Source organism: Hyperolius riggenbachi, chromosome 3 (genome assembly GCF_040937935.1).
Source record: "Hyperolius riggenbachi isolate aHypRig1 chromosome 3, aHypRig1.pri, whole genome shotgun sequence".
Lineage (NCBI taxonomy): Eukaryota > Metazoa > Chordata > Amphibia > Anura > Hyperoliidae > Hyperolius > Hyperolius riggenbachi.
Window position 1 is genome coordinate 239,297,636 of NC_090648.1, and position 17,543 is coordinate 239,315,178.

At 42.9% G+C, this 17,543-nt stretch overlaps 1 protein-coding gene across 2 annotated transcripts in view; it reads left to right on the plus strand.

The window, feature by feature from the left end:
- Positions 1 to 17,543, plus strand: part of EXOC4 (exocyst complex component 4) — a 552,305-nt gene that overhangs the window by 410,492 nt on the left and 124,270 nt on the right. For both annotated transcript variants that reach the window (XM_068276025.1, XM_068276024.1), the window contains exon 12: positions 9,269 to 9,405. In XM_068276025.1, the coding sequence (XP_068132126.1) occupies positions 9,269 to 9,405 (137 nt within the window). The remainder of the gene's footprint in view (positions 1 to 9,268; positions 9,406 to 17,543) is intronic.

The window sequence follows — 17,543 nt, forward strand, 5'->3', positions numbered from 1 at the left end:
AGGGTGCAGCGTGAGACAATAACAGAGGACTTCTGCTTTCAGTTTCTGTATCCTCTCCTAGCTGAGAGACATCAAATAATTTTGACCAAGAATTTACAGTACAATGAGTTCTGTCAGATGAGGTTAAAAGCAGTGCACCATCTCAAACTAGAACATTCCTTTGAAGCTGCTAATGGGTTAAGCCAGGCATGGGCAAACTTGGCCCTCCAGCTGTTAAGGAACTACAAGTCCCACAATGCATTGCAGGAGTCTGACATCCACAGTCATGACTCAAAGGCAAATGCATTGTGGGACTTGTAGTTCCGTAACAGCTGGAGGGCCGAGTTTGCCCATGCCTGGGTTAAGCTCATCCTCCTATTCCTTGTCTTTTACTAACTTGATTTTTTGAAGCGGAGTAATGGAAAATGGAACAAGTGAATTGGATGTTTTAAATGCAGTTTACAATAAATCGTGCTAACATTATTTGTATAGTTTAATTCTATCTGTGGGACTGCTATAACCTAACCAACAACATTTTTTACCAGCATAATGGCTACTGGCTGTATAAATCTTCTGTTTACTTCAGGTGATTATTCATCCAGAATTGCAGTTGTTCCTGATCTGGGCAGCTAATTATTCATGAAGGAATATGAGTGATACTGTAGTCAGAACAAAAAACACACTAATTTCATTGTTTGAAAAAATGGCGATTGTGGATGGCTGCAAGCTGAAATGGAAAGATAATTATTGACCTCAAATTAAAAAAAAATATATAGTGCAACACTGGGTTATAATAACTTAACTGCAGTAATCAGAATAACGTGTGTAAAGTGTTACACATGATCAGTAGAGCGTAATGCATTGCATGTATTTTATTGTATTTTGCTCTACTCATCACTTGGTAAGACGCACATTCATAATTCAGATTGCCGCAGGATAGTGAATATACCCTGTTGATAAATAACACAGCAAATGTTTTTTATTCATGTAAAATATTACGCTCAACAATGTCATGTGTTTTGTTACATAGATAATGGTAGAGACGGTTGAACTGCCTTATCTGCATCTTAATCAAATCAATCTGAAGATTATAGACTTCATTGAATGAAAAATAAACACCTGGACAGTTTTAGTGATTTTAGCTTCACTTTCCTGACAACTAATATTATTTGAATTCTGTAGTAAAACCCTAGTTCTATTAAACTCGGGTTTGACTACAGGTACTGGCATACCTATTCACTGATTGGCCCTGTCTTCTTTACATAGAGAAGCATGGGTCAATGTTTATGACTGGTCATGGTGATTAAACCTTACAATAATGTTTTCAATGTCATCTTGCTGTGCAATAAACTTCAGGTGATTCTGGACAATGTAAACAATACAAAATGATCATGGTTACCAGTCAGATGATGAGTTTCCACCTGGTCCATGTTTGCATCTTTTTGTTTTATGTTGAATACCAGCAGAGTAGTACTATCAGTTTTTTATAACACGGCAACTTTGATACCTGATCAAGATTAAAGATTGACATGTTGTGCATTAAGGGGAACCCGGCGCGAGAGTGATATGGAGGCTGCCATATTTATTTCCTTTTCATCAACCATTTGCCTTATCCTGTGTCTCTAACACTTTTAGCCACAAACCCTGATCAAGCATATGCAGATCAGGCACTCTGACTCAGCTGACTTGGGTTTTACTGGATTAGCCAAATGCTTGTTCCAGGATTTTGACTCAGACACTACATATGCCAGAAGATCAACAGGACTGCCAGGAAACTTGCATTGTTTACAAGGAAATAAATATGGCATCCACCATATCACACTCACCTCAGGTGTCCTTTAATCAAAGATCAACTGGGGAAAAATCAGTTGACTGAGTGTCTTTGGTGCCTCTGATGATCCTGTAAAGTGACACTGAAGTGAAAAAAATTACAATGACTTTTATGTGTAGTACGGATAATTAGTAGAACATTAGTAGCAAAGAAAAGTTTCATATTTATATTTTCAGTTATATAGCTTATTTTATAACATTGAATCATTATCTAATATTTGTAGTTTCCGAACTACACTCTGCATTTTAAACTATGAAACAGAGCAGAGCTAATGACCCTTGAACTTCTCTGCTGTAAAATCTTACATGAAGTTGTCTTTCTTTGTTTCTTTGATGTGTAAGTGCTTCAAAAATAGCACTTTTCTCTGACTACATTAGTCGTAGAGCTTAGGGAAGCTCTTTTGCACAGAAAACAAGCGAAGTATCTTAACTCTTCTTGTACTGGAAATATTATTAGACTCTTAGGGCTCTATTCATAAAAAAGTTGTGGCGAAAAAACTCCTGGAGGGAAAATACCGCAGCGGTATTTTAGTCTTCTGGGTGGTCATTCAAAAAAATGTTGCCAGCTGCGATGCAAGTGCGGAGATCTCCCGCTGAAGGCTGGCGGTAAGCTGTCGAAAGGCATGCGGAAACACTTCAGCCGGTAGAGTCCCTCCGTGCACTGCTCTCTCTGGGAGGTCTGTCCCATTCACTTGTATGTAATCCGCAAAATCAGAGGAAGCGGTATTTCCCGTCCACATACCGCTTCCTCTAATCTTTATGAATGGCCATTTTGTTACTTTTTTCTAGATAAATCTAGAAAAACACTGGAGAGGGCGGAAATTTCTCGCTCTGCTGGGGGATTGTAGATTTTCATGCGGGAACAGCTTTTATAAATGCCCACTTTGCTAAATGGACGGGAAAATACGCTGTTTTGAGCGGAAAACTTGTGGTAACCTTTTATGAATAGAGCCCTTATTTGTACTACTAAAGTTATATTTATTATCTGCACTACACATAAAACTCATTATATCATACGTTTATTTTCACTTCAGATTCCCTTTAATACACGAAACGGCTGTCTGGCCAGTCACCTAACCCCCACTCTTTGAACCGCTGTATGTTGTGCCCTACTGAAGGAATACAAAGTTGTTAAAGGCACATTGCTTCTATCATTTTTCTTTGAATATTGATTCTTATACCGAGCAGCATGTTATCCTGGCAAGTACCAACAGTACTGACCACCCTCCTGCCTACATCTGCTGCCAAAGCTTTTTTCACTTATCATAGCGTATGGTCAATTGAGCAGGAAAAATCTAATAATGTATGGGTCCCTCAAAATGTACATGTTGTCTTAGTATAAGTGTCCAAATATCTAGGATTCAGAATTAGTTGACTCTCTGCTAACTAGACAGACATACATGCATGCATATTAAATGTATGAATAAACTCTAAATATTTTTCAAGTTTGCCAAATTTCACAAATGTATTTGATAACCCCTTTTCAATTGATCCTTTTAAGGTGCCTTGTTTCATGTCTGTCACTATCCGTAATTCATCATTATATTGCCTCCATATTTCCAGTTCTCCGTTTTTATGTATCTGCTTACATCTGGTCTTCAGATAGATTCCTATATTTTCCCTAGAAATTGTTCTCCTTCAGCGTGAGGTTTCTCACCCATGCAGAAAGACATCTGAAGTAGGGTAGTATGCTTTTTCAAGCAGTTTGTATGTATAAAAGATTATAGGAAATTGTGTAAACGATTCATCCAACACCAATCCACTCCCAACTACACAAACATACATTCAAATTATGGCTCAGAGTGACCTGGGTTAAAATTAGTAGGAAGAGGAAGCAGAACCTGGCTGCACCCGAGTCCAAACTCAATGAGCCAAATAGTAATACACAAAATGATATAAAAATATAAATTCATTTATTGATATACTTTTAAAACATGTTTGTAAAACATACAAGTGAGGTCTGAGTATCTGGGCAGCTGAGGGGGAAAGAACAAATGTTATAACATATGACTGCTTAGCATAAGCTATCAGCATATGAATCACCACTAATTCAACAAGCATAAACCGTGGAGGAAAAAGAAGAGTCCTTGATGACCTTATGAAAAAGCAAAATGGTGAAATGGTGTGCAACTATCTTATAGTTCCTGTCTGCAAGCAGGCAACCACACTGAGATTTTCCAAAAAAGTGTAGAGATGCAAAGGATAATTTTTGATTAGATGACAGTTCCTGTCTTCCAGCAGGCAACTGCAAGTCCACAGAATGCAAGAAGATCAGTGATGCAGCTTGATATAATGCTGGCTTTCAAAGTTCCTATTCACAGGCTAAACATAATGAGCATATAGGTGACCAAAGCGCGGCATGTAAAGATGAAGCCAGATAGTCTGATGTTAGCATTCCAGGTTCCTGTCCATAAGCAGGCAACCATAATACAAAAGTGAGTTCAAAAGAGTTGTATTTATGTACACCGTTCAGGTATAATGGACACCATCAATAGCAAACTGGCTTGTCGTTCCTGTCCAGAAGCAGGCAACTGTACAGTAGTGATGGTAGACGGCAGTGACAGAATAATGATACAACAATATCCACGTGATGCTTCACAACATATATAGCAGGATCTCCTTGCATCATGAAAGAGTAGTTGCATCCATAGGATCAAGATAGTCAGCAGGGCTCAATATGAGTAAGAGATATGCAGTCCCAATATGAGGCAAAACCAAGGCCTCAATGTGCATTAAAGGTATGCTTACGTTTCCTCTCTTAGGTATTGAATGTCCTCCATGAGGTAGATGTAGAGCGGAATGGTGACCAGTTATTGGCAGTAGCAAACCAACCTCTCAGCTGCCCAGACCTTGTCTACCGGTTTCGCCGAATTATCCGGCTCATCAGGACACAGACCCTCAGGTAGGTATGCCAGAAGCTGTCTCCATGCGCCTTAAATGGCGTCTACGCCGAGGCCCAGCCCGCATCACTTCCGTGGGCGCGGCTTCTGCGCCTCAGCGTGGTCCGTCCGCCCGGAACTGACGCCAGCGCGCATGCCCAATGCGCCCCGCGCTGTTCCGGGTGGTAGCCTGGCGTCAGAGGGGAAGGGACAAAAGAGCCGAAGAACACGTTCGGCTCTGCCCGCCCCCCTGCCAGGCTAAGCGCCGGACATGAATACAACACGGGGCAAGCCGGAAGGGAAGGGGAAGACTAAGACAAGGAAAGATGGAAACATAAAAGGGCATGCCACCAGGTCACATCCACGTCCGGCACAACGGACTCTTAAAGGAGACAGTACTGAAAAAAAGCAAAAAAATTAAAAAAATTCCAAAGCAACAAACTTTGTTATATCCTGTGATCCTGAATAATATCAAAATTATATCTAACTTTAAGCTATTACCAAAGAATCAAAAAAAACATATTCTTGTGAGGAAAAAATCCTTTAGTTTCAAGCAATAAATGGAAAAATAATTAGGAGAGGCGGTACATGCAATAAGCCAACGCCATCTCTCATCTGGAGAGCTGCCAGCGGTCCCCAGGTCTCCCCGGCATGTGGGGGGGGAAGGGAAAAGGAGAATCCCATCCAGCCCCCCCGTATCCCCCCAATAAAACACACATCCCCCACATCGCATACTGAACAATTATGATATGATCCTCATAAAAATGGGGCATATTTTAAGTTGTCATTAAGTCCCGGAGCCTGAGTAGCCTTCAGATTATAAATCCAACGACACTCACGTTGCGTTAGAATTTTGTCGAAATCGCCTCCTCTCAGGGGTGGATGTATCCTATCCACTGCACTGAAGGATATGCGGTTAGTAGGATTAAGTTCACATGCTATGACATGTCTTGCGACCGGTGAGCCTAAGTTATGGCTCTCCACGTCGTTTACATGCTCATAGATGCGACGACGTAAATTTCTGGTTGTTTTGCCTATATAGAAGGCGTCGCAGGTGCACCAAAGTACATATACGACGCCCTCTGTGGCACAATTGATGAAGTGTTTAATTTGGACAGTCCTATTGACATGTGGGAAGGAATTAGATCGACCCACTTTGATGTAAGGACACTGATTACAGGAGCCACACCTGTAGATTCCCCAATCAGTGCAAGAATCTCCACGTTGGCTACCTTGGTAATGGCTTCTGACCAGTTTGTTTGCAATAGTAGGGGCTTTCCGATAGGTCACTTTTGGTTTATCTGTTACACATTGGCGTATCCTCACATCGTCAGTCAGGACATGCCAGTGTCTCTTTAGAATTTTGTAGAATTGATCTTGTTGTTTGTTGTATTTAGTAATAAGGGGAACAGTATCAAGGAAACTATTCCCCTTCTTCGATTTTTTCTGGGCTATAAGGGTATCTCGGTCCGAATTGGCCGCTCTCCTATATGCCCTTTTGATACTAGATCTTGAATAGCCTCTAGCTTCAAATCTTGAGTTCAACTCTAATGCCTCCAACTTGAAATCCTCCAAGTTGGAGCAATTTCTCCTGGCTCTCAGATATTGACCTACAGGTATGCTGCTAATGAGATGCGCAGGATGAAAGCTTTCCGCATGCAATATTGTATTGGATGCAGTCGGCTTTCGATAAAGTTTTGTAGTGATAGTACCATCACCTTCCATTCCTATAAGAAGATCCAGGAAGGGTAATGATGAAGCATCATAGGTACATGTTAGTTTTAAATTCAAACTGTTGGAATTCAATATCTGCACGAACTCCAACAGTAATTCCTCACCTCCTGTCCATAGCATGAATATATCGTCAATGTACCTGTGCCACACGTCAATGTGGCACAGGTACTCGACAATGTCATCATTCGAAAAAATGTTCGCCTCCCAGCCCCCCAGGTACAGGTTAGCGTACGACGGGGCACACGTGGTCCCCATCGCCGTCCCCTGCACCTGGAGGTAATGGGAGGTGCCGAACACAAAGTGATTGTGCGTAAGTAAGAACTCCAAAAGCTGGAGTAAAAAGAAAGAATGTTCCCTTTCCGTACAAAGCAGGGTATCCAAAAATTTGGCCACAGTACGTAGTCCCCCAACATGTGGGATACTTGAATATAGGGCCTCGACGTCCAGCGCAACTAGGAGGGCCCCAGGCGGCGCACACACCCCATCAAGGACCCGCAGCATATGTGAAGTGTCTTGTACAAAAGAAGGCAAAGTTTGTACATGTTTCTGTAGGTGAAAATCCAAATATTTGCTAATATTTTCAGTCAAAGACCCACAGGCCGATATGATCGGTCTGCCTGGGGGATGAACAACGGATTTGTGCACTTTGGGTAATGCATAAAATGTAGGTATTACAGGATCTTTCACCTTAAGAAAGGATGCTGTTTGGGACGAGATTGTCCCTTGATATGCTGCACAGTCAATGATGGAGAACAGCACCGCCTAGTCCCTCAGTACACTGGACGCAGAGGCCCTAGAATACCATTCTCTGTTCCTAAGGATCCGCAAACACATCTCCTCATACTGTGTATTGTCCATGACCACGATGTTACCCCCCTTGTCGGAAGGCTTCACCGTGATCTCGGTCATTTGGGACAATTCCTGTAACGCTTTAAGCTGGGTAGCTGTAAGGTTATCTCGTCCTTTATGAATATGTATGGAGTCCAGATCTTTCAGTACCATTTCCACAAACACACTAACCCTGGGACTAGCAGATAAGGAAGGAAAATACCGTGATTTATTCTTAAATTTGTTTTTATCTTTATCGAGATCAGATTGAGTAGGGTCGAGTTGTTCCTCGGGGATATAGCCCTCTTGCCATAGGGCCTCAAGATCTCGAAGGGCCCTATAGTCTTTTTTAGTAAAATCAGACCAGTCACGGATGGCACCCCCTAGGGGTGCGTCTTCCCTTTGCATATGTTGTAATCTCAATATTATTTTTCGAGCAAATAGGTTCAAGTCTTTGGCGCATTCAAATTTGTCAATGTCAGTCGACAGGGAAAACCCCAAGCCTAGAGAAAGTACATTAATCTGTTCACTGGTAAGGGAAAAATGACTTAGGTTTATCACTGTATTAGGGCGGTCATCTGGATCGCTGGTTATTTTTTGGGGTGTAAGTATTGATCCATGTTCATTTTCTTGGAGGCCTGACTGGGATGTGGAGGGGTCGTGTCCAGTCGTGTGAGTGTCTGTGATTTTAATTTTGTTTTTTTGGGATCCCTTCCTTTTCCTTTTTCTTTTTCTATGTCTCCTGGGTCTCCTAAAAAAAGTCAGGATGACCGGAAGGGGGTGATGTCATTTCCTTTCTTTTAATGGATGGGTTGGGGGTGTGGTTAGGATTGTGCAAAGTGCTATGTGTCACTTGAGAGTTATTTTGTGATTCATCTTCACTGGAAGTGACATCAGTAGGAAGATCTGAGATGTCAGAGACATCAATAGGTTTTGGTGGTTCTTGGGGATTAGACGGTTTAGGGCGTGGTTTTTTAGGAAGTTGTTTGGCATCCCAATGATAGGCCTGACCCATTTTATATGCTAGTCTGTCTCTCTCCAATTTTGATTCTTTTTTATCAATGATCTCTAAATTATATTTGCGCATATGTTTAGTCAAAACCGAAACGGCTGTCTGGCCAGTCACCTAACCCCCACTCTTTGAACCGCTGTATGTTGTGCCCTACTGAAGGAATAAAAAGTTGTTAAAGGCACATTGCTTCTATCATTTTTCTATGAATATTGATTCTTATACCGAGCAGCATGTTATCCTGGCAAGTACCAACAGTACTGACCACCCTCCTGCCTACATCTGCTGCCAAAGCTTTTTTCACTTATCATAGCGTATGGTCAATTGAGCAGGAAAAATCTAATAATGTATGGGTCCCTCAAAATGTACATGTTGTCTTAGTATAAGTGTCCAAATATCTAGGATTCAGAATTAGTTGACTCTCTGCTAACTAGACAGACATACATGCATGCATATTAAATGTATGAATAAACTCTAAATATTTTTCAAGTTTGCCAAATTTCACAAATGTATTTGATAACCCCTTTTCAATTGATCCTTTTAAGGTGCCTTGTTTCATGTCTGTCACTATCCGTAATTCATCATTATATTGCCTCCATATTTCCAGTTCTCCGTTTTTATGTATCTGCTTACATCTGGTCTTCAGATAGATTCCTATATCTTCCCTAGAAATTGTTCTCCTTCAGCGTGAGGTTTCTCACCCATGCAGAAAGACATCTGAAGTAGGGTAGTATGCTTTTTCAAGCAGTTTGTATGTATAAAAGATTATAGAGGTACTGGGATTGCTCATTGTAATTTCTTGACAGGTTAGGTGGAAATTTATGGATGTAAGTATGATGTTCGTCAGCTGAAGTGATAGAATTATTGGACAAGAGAACACATAACTCACAAAGCTAAAGAAGTATCAATTATATTGAAAGATGTTAGAAAAAGACGTAATGAAGTTGAAGGAATTGCTCTACTGCGTCTAGATTGTTCTGTCTTATCAGCATTGCTTTTTTCCTTCCAGAGCACTGTCATTGTGGAGAAGAGCATGCAAGATCTGATGAACTTAATGAGAGATTTAAGTGCTTACTCGGATCAGTTTCTGAACATGGTGTGTGTGAAACTACAAGAGTATAAGGACACCTGCATGACTGCTTTCAGGTACTTTGTTTCATAAACTGCACTCTTCCCCATTGAACTACAAATGAATGACATCGTGAAAGTAAAAAACACAAGTATCTCCATACATAACTACTGTCAGTGTCACCTATATATTAAGCATACTTACAGGAATGTGTACAACGCAACCAGTGCTCCCCGTCCTTTAAACACCTTGGAAATAATATCAGAAATACCTGTTTGAAAGAATATATGTAAGTAATAATAAATTCCATATTATAACAGTGAAGTTTTTGGTTACACAGCCTTAAAGTCAATGGTAACCTTTAAAATGAAAAAAGCTAGATACTTACCTAGGGAGAGGGAAGGCTCTAGTTACTATAGAGCCTCCTCTACTGGTGCCCGTTCCAGCACTAGCTCTCCCATAGCAGTACTTGATTAAATTAGTCAAATACTGCTTTCTTCTGCCGAAGGGAGGCTTCGGGAGCCCGAGTGCCCTCTCTTGCGTGTTCGCAGTATGGAGCCGCCTGTCTTTGGGAGGACTCTGCTCCCGAAGACTTCTGAAGTCCCCTGCTGCAGGGGATTTAAACGGAGGAGCCTCTGTTGCAAGGAGGGTACCGGGAGAAGAGAGGGAAGGCTCATTAGGACCCAGAGCCTTCCCTCTCCTTAGGTAAGTATCTGGTTTCTTTCTTTCTTTCTTTTTTTTTTTTTTAAAGACTCCCATTAACTTTAAAGTGAGGCAAAAACTAATAGTTAGATACTTAACTATGGACAGGGAACGCTCTGGATACCATAGAACCTTCCCTGTCTCCTCTTGTACCCCATCGATCCAGCGCCATCACCCCTGTTTTATTTTCTGCCTCGGGTAGCTTCAGAATCACTCATGTTCCCGAGTGCTTCCAAACACGGGCATATCCATACTGCAATTGGTCAAGTACACACAACAGGGGTGACAACGTTGGAACTAAGGGAGCAATAGAAGACAGAGAAGGCTCTATAGGATCCAGATCCTTTTTTTGACCGTAGTTAAGTTTTTGGTTTTACACTCACTTTAACCTGAAGGCAGGGCTCTTTATAACAAGGTAGATATGCAGTGTCACTTGTCTTTACAAGAAGAGGCATTGCCTAAACTGCAAGGCTTTTTTCCTTTCATCAGGGGCCTATGGAAAGGGTCTACCCAAAAGCTCCCATGCTCCAAAAGTGTTCAGTACAGTAGTTTACCTGGTAGTCTGAGCTGAAAAGCAGAACTCAGTAGTGATCATGAGTGTAGAGTATGAGTGGGGATTTCATTGCTTCAAAAAAGGTATTTTGCATTAGTTGTAGTCTTTTATACAGACTTTTCTAACAGCCATGAGGGAGAAACATTGTGAGATTTTTTTTATTTTTTTTACTGAATCAGGTTAAACCTCCCTGGCGGTTTGATTGATCCGGAATTTAGGATCTTTTCTGAACATTTCATACCCTAAAACCAGGAAAAAATCATGCTGCCAGAAAGCCAACAGCAGCCTCAGCACTTAATCACCTCCCTGAGCTCCAGCGCTGCAATTTTCCCTTGTCCTCCGGGTGGCGCTTTAACTCTGTAGTGAGATCACTGACGGCAATCTCACCACAGTGATTCAGAGCCTCTGTGGAGAGGAAGTAGAATGGCTGTCTGCCTCTGGATCCCTGGGAGGCAGGGGCGTAGGAATAGACCCTGCAGCCCCTGCAGTTGCAGGGGGGCCCCTAGCAAGTCAGGGGCCCGGAGGAGGAAAGGCTGTCACCACCGGCGTACCTACCGGGGATGCGACTCTCTCAGCCGCAGGGGGGGCCGGCCGGCCGCCCGGGGCTGCTCTGGGGCCCGCTCACTGTGCGTGGGGGGAGCGCTGCTCTGGACCCCCCAGCAAGGTGCTCATCTGGCCGCAGCGTCTAATAGACGCTGCGCCAGTTCATTCCCCGCAGCCCCGCTCCACCAGCAGCCTGCATAGTCTCCGGCAGGCAGAGCAGGGCTACGGCAAGATGGCCGCCGAAGAAGCCCTACACTGGAGACTATTTGTGTCTCTAGTACAGGGCTTCGGCAGCCATCTTGCCGTAGCCCTGCACAGTGCCTGTCAGCGCGGGAGATGTGCTGCAGGAGGACTCGGGGAGCTGCGAGCCAGATGCCGGGAGAGGAGAAGACTTCTGTCAGGTAAGTGAATTGGTTTTTTTTCACAAGTGCATTTTTTTTTCTAGTGTCTGCTGCCCACATTGTGATTTTCTGGTCACTGCTGCCCACATTGTGATTTTCTGGTCACTGCTGCCCACATTGTGATTTTCTGGTGTCTGCTGCCCACATTACGATTTTCTGGTGTCTGCTGCCCACATTGCGATTTTCTGGTGACTGCTGCCCACATTGCGATTTTCTGGTCACTGCTGCCCACATTGTGATTTTTAGGTGTCTGCTGCCCACATTATGATTTTCTGGTCACTGCTGCCCACATTGTGATTTTTAGGTGTCTGCTGCCCACATTATGATTTTCTGGTCACTGCTGCCCACATTGTGATTTTCAGGTGACTGCTGTCCACATTATGATTTTCTGGTGTTTGCTGCCCACATTACGATTTTCAGGTGTCTGCTGCCCACATTACGATTTTCTGGTCACTGCTGCCCACATTGCGATTTTCTGGTCACTGCTGCCCACATTACGATTTTCTGGTCACTGCTGCCCACATTGCGATTTTCTGGTCACTGCTGCCCACATTGCGATTTTCTGGTGTCTGCTGCCCACATTACGATTTTCTGGTCACTGCTGCCCACATTGCGATTTTCTGGTGTCTGCTGCCCACATTACGATTTTCTGGTCACTGCTGCCCACATTGCGATTTTCTGGTCACTGCTGCCCACATTGCGATTTTCTGGTGTCTGCTGCCCACATTGCGATTTTCTGGTGTCTGCTGCCCACATTACGATTTTCTAGTCACTGCTGCCCACATTGCGATTTTCTGGTCACTGCTGCCCACATTGCGATTTTCTGCTCACTGCTGCCCACATTGCGATTTTCTGGTGTCTGCTGCCCACATTACGATTTTCTGGTGTCTGCTGCCCACATTACGATTTTCAGGTGTCTGCTGCCCACATTACGATTTTCAGGTGTCTGCTGCCCACATTACGATTTTCAGGTGTCTGCTGCCCACATTAGGATTTTCTGGTGTCTGCTGCCCACATTGCGATTTTCTGGTGTCTGCTGCCCACATTGCGATTTTCTGGTGTCTGCTGCCCACATTACGATTTTCAGGTGTCTGCTGCCCACATTGTGATTTTCAGGTGTCTGCTGCCCACATTGCGATTTTCTGGTCACTGCTGCCCACATTGCGATTTTCTGGTCACTGCTGCCCACATTGCGATTTTCTGGTGTCTGCTGCCCTCATTACGATTTTCAGGTGTCTGCTGCCCACATTACGATTTTCAGGTGTCTGCTGCCCACATTACGATTTTCAGGTGTCTGCTGCCCACATTACGATTTTCAGGTGTCTGCTGCCCACATTGCGATTTTCAGGTGTCTGCTGCCCACATTGCGATTTTCAGGTGTCTGCTGCCCACATTGCGATTTTCAGGTGTCTGCTGCCCACATTGCGATTTTCTGGTGTCTGCTGCCCACATTACGATTTTCTGGTGTATGCTGCCCACATTAGGATTTTCTGGTGACTGCTGCCCACATTGCGATTTTCTGGTGACTGCTGCCCACATTGCGATTTTTCTGGTGACTGCTGCCCACATAAGGATTTTCTGGTGACTGCTGCCCACATTAGGATTTTCTGGTGTCTGCTGCCCACATTACGACATTCTGGTGACTGACTGCTGCCCACATTAGGATTTTCTGGTGACTGCTGCCCACATTACGATATTCTGGTGACTGCTGCCCACATTAGGATTTTCTGGTGACTGATGCCCACATTGCAATTTTCTGGTGACTGCTGCCCACATGGCGATTTTCTGGTGACTGCTGCCCACATGGCGATTTTCTGGTGACTGCTGCCCACATTGCGATTTTCTGGTGAACTCTGCCCACATTACGATTTTCTGGCCCACATTACGATTTTCTGGTGAACACTGCCCACGTTACGATTGTCTGGTGAATGCTGTCCACGTTACGATTTTCTGGTGAACGCTGCCCACATTACGATTTTCTGGCCCACATTACGATTTTCTGGTGAACACTGCCCAAGTTACGATTGTCTGGTGAATGCTGTCCATGTTACAATTTTCTGGTGAACTCTGCCCACATTACGATTTTCTGTCCCACATTACGATATTCTGGTGAACGCTGCCCACATTACGATTGTCTGGTGAATGCTGCCCACGTTACAATTTTCTGGTGACTGCTGCTCACGTTACTATTTTCTGGTGACTGGTGCCCACATTACGATTTTCTGGTGAACTCTGCCACATTATGATTTTCTAAAGGCCCACATTACGATTTTCTGGTGAACTCTGCCCACATTACGATTTTCTGGCCCACATTACGATTGTCTGGTAAAATGCTGCCCACTTTACAATTTACAGTGAAACGCTGCCCCATTACGATTATTTGGCACCTATGGGGGGGGCCCCATCCAAATATTCGCAGGGGGGCCCAGTGATTTCTAGTTACGCCCCTGCTGGGAGGTGAGTAAAAACGCCTGCTGCGCTCTATTGCTCTGCATTGAGCTCCCGGCAGCCAGCCCGAGCGTAGCTCGGGGCTACCACCAGGGAGGTTAATAACCCAAAGTTTGTATAATGGGTATTGTGGGCTTGTTTAACCCATTATTATTATTGATAGTTGTAAATTCTGTCATATCAATTATTTAAGGGACAGTTGATCAGTTCAGGCCAGTTTGTTTCTCCATTGGCTGTCAGGTTTCTTTATTTCATACTATTTGTGCATTAATTTACACACCTACCGTACTGTTGCTTTCTGACCAATATTCCACTACTCAGTGTTTTTAGTTGTTTTAAGTATTCTTTGAGGGATAAGTCACAAATAAACTCCTTTTGACATCGAATTGGATTTACTTACTCATTTAATGTAAAATGGATGTTTATTTCTTCAGTGTATACAGTAATTATATGTTTCATCAATGGCAGTGTATCGTAATTTTGTGCAAGAGTAATCCATCAGTTGTCAGGATATTCCTCCTGTGGACTTGTACATAAACATGAGTGTTCAGCTTGGCTAATTATTAATTTTCAAGTGTAAAGCTAATTGGCAAGGGAAGGAACCGTGAACTTGCAGCAAGGCTCTGTCCGATGCACATATGCTTTATTTATCAGGATGAAGTACGTATCCAATTACGTTCAACCTCACACCACTCCAGTTGCTTTGATTCAAAGAGAGGTTGAAAGAAAAAACAGCCGATGATCTGACACTGTACCAATAGACAGCCTGGGTACCAGGGTTACATTTCTTTTACTTATAAGTTTAAATGTTGTTTTATTTCATTGACAATGATATGACCCTTACAAATATAGTACAAATGTAATATTGTACGCTAGGCAAAAATATTTAGTTACTTTTCAGATGTTGCTGCCATCTGTACTACAAAAAAAGCAAATTTATTTTATCGTCTCCCAGCATAAACATGTGTACAATGGTTTAAAAACATAAAACAACAAAGCTCACATTGAAAGGGAACTAACAAAATATCAGTACGTTTTCACAAAAATCACTTAGTGGCCAGTATTCCAACTGTGGTTATGCACATTTCTATGCTGTTTGAAGAAAGAATATAAATAAGTTAGCGTTTTTTTGCGATCTGTGTTCCCATTGTTGAGGTAGTGGGAGCATTGTTAAGTGGTGAATGCAGGAACCTTGGTCTAGGATTTTCTGCTTAAAGGAATATACTGGTTCAGTGATCAAGAGTAGAACTTGTTACACTACTCTGGATGCTTGCTAGACGTTGTACTGTGTTCAACTACAGTTGAAAAGGCCACTATTTTTAGCCACAGCTTGATCATTGGGTGCGCTTTTCAACGGGATGCATTTCAGTAGTGAAAAGGTAAGTATTGGCGGAGGGTTAAGGTTAGGCCCCATCTGGGGGGGAAAGAGTGTATGTGTGTGATAAGGTTAGGTGCCCATCAGGGGGGTGGAGGGTTAAGCTAAGGCACCCAGGAGAGGAGGTTAAGGTTAGGTGTCCACCAGGTTGGATGGTTAAGGTTAGGCGCCCACTGGGGTGGGGTTACGGTTAGCAACCTCTGAGGGCGGGTTAAGGTTAGGCTCCACCAGGGGAGAGTTCTGTGTGAGAGTAGGAAGGGGTTCGGTCATGGTAAAATATTAGTAAATTTTACTGATATTTTACTATATGAATGGAGTACGGTAGTCAAGTAGCGGTAAATGTACTGATATTACTACCCGCCATTTCCTGCGCCCTTTTCAACGGGCACCTTTATTAAATGTATGCCGACACTATGAACATTGTGGCATAAAAACTGATGGTAACAGATATTTTATTTGAAATCGTGCCAAGGTCCTTCTTTACTTTCTGGTTCAAGTGACAGAATCCTTAGCAGCTGCAGATTTTTACCAGTGTGGTGCCTGCCATTTTATTTTGAAATGTCTTTAAATAGCTCAGTCCATGTTTGGATCATTTAGGTTCTCCAGTCTTCACCATTGTTCTCCAGCATGAAAGGATACAAGTAAAGCAATGCCATTGCGTTTCAAGCACAATTACCAGTAATGTTTTTCTATTAATCTGCAGTAATGTTTTTTTTTTTTTATTAACCTGCACATCTTAAAATTCAGCTTTAATGTTCTAAATATTATTATTATTATTCCGTTACTATATAATGCAGTGCTGTGGTGGTATATTAGTTTATATACAGCAAACAAACCTGTTGGTCCCCCACAAATGTATTACTCTGTGCAACATATCTAAGGTCTATATCACATCCTGACTTCAGTGTAGCTTAATCTTGATATTGTAAAATGGATTTGGTGTTTACTGTATCACTTTAGGCCTGCGGGTCTTAATTAGTTTCACATTCTGGATACGAGGACAAAAGCAATTACACACGCACATGCATTGACCAATCTATATTTTGTAGTTTATGTTATGGATGAACAGAAGTGTAGTTAAAATGTTAACTCAGGCGAGTCTTGCCTTTTGTAGCCTCTGGTTCTCAAAGGGCACTGAGTGAAATTAAAAGTTAGTAGTATTGGTGCATTTTCAAATGTAAAACTAGAAATCAAATTATTGGTGATGGCTTTGATGATTGGATTAACTATGTAGCAAGCCATGGTGCTAATAAAATACTGGGAACGCATGCTTCCCACAGCCTGACATGATAATCAGTCTGCACATAATCTTCTCATGGGGAAAATGCGCTTTCTACAACACACAACATTCAAGCATTCATTTATGTGTGGCTCCTGCTATGTGTTTATCTCTCCACAAAGCTTCTTGGATAATAAGCACCATTTGACAGTGGAATAAATTGCAGTGCTTAATTTTATAGGGGCCTGGATATAAAAATAGTCAGTGACTGTACTGAATTATGAAGTGGTAAGATACTTCTTTCATCTGAACAATGACTTTCTCCTACAACTACACAGCTGGGTGGCATGAAAAAGTAGCTGGGTGGGATGTAACCAGGGGAATGCAGGGCCAGCTCAACTCTGCTTACAGCATAGGTGGAGGATGAGGAGGGGAGCGGACGACAGCTGGGTGCTCCCCAAAATTAGCCAGGTGGAGCACCCTGCTAAAAGAGCCTGGGGAGAACACTGATCGCTTGTTGAAGCGGGTGATTTTGGAATCACTGGCTGGTCTTGGGGCTTAGCTAAACCAACTGCTTTGGTTGTGTAGGAGTAGAGTGGGCACCCAGCATTGATGCCAAAAACTTCATTGGATGTGTGGTTTGGCATCCCATACAAGCACAGCTGGCTGGTGAATTGGGCATTAGGGCTGAAGCGTAGGTGATAATTGAATAGTGAAAAATCTGTTTGTGTTCAGCAACCATGTTAGGTGTCCATCAGTAGGGCTGAATAAAGTGAGGTGTTAGCTTCGAACACAGTGAATCCAGCACAGGAGACTTGGGCGCGCAGGGAGTAACTTCGGCCCCGTCAGACGGAGCTGAAGTTACTTTTAAAACACAATAATTCAGCTTCCAGCAATTGCTGGAAGTATTTTTAGTTCATTCCTCACCATCCATGGCGGCCTGGAAAGGGAATAGTATTTAACACTTGTGAAGC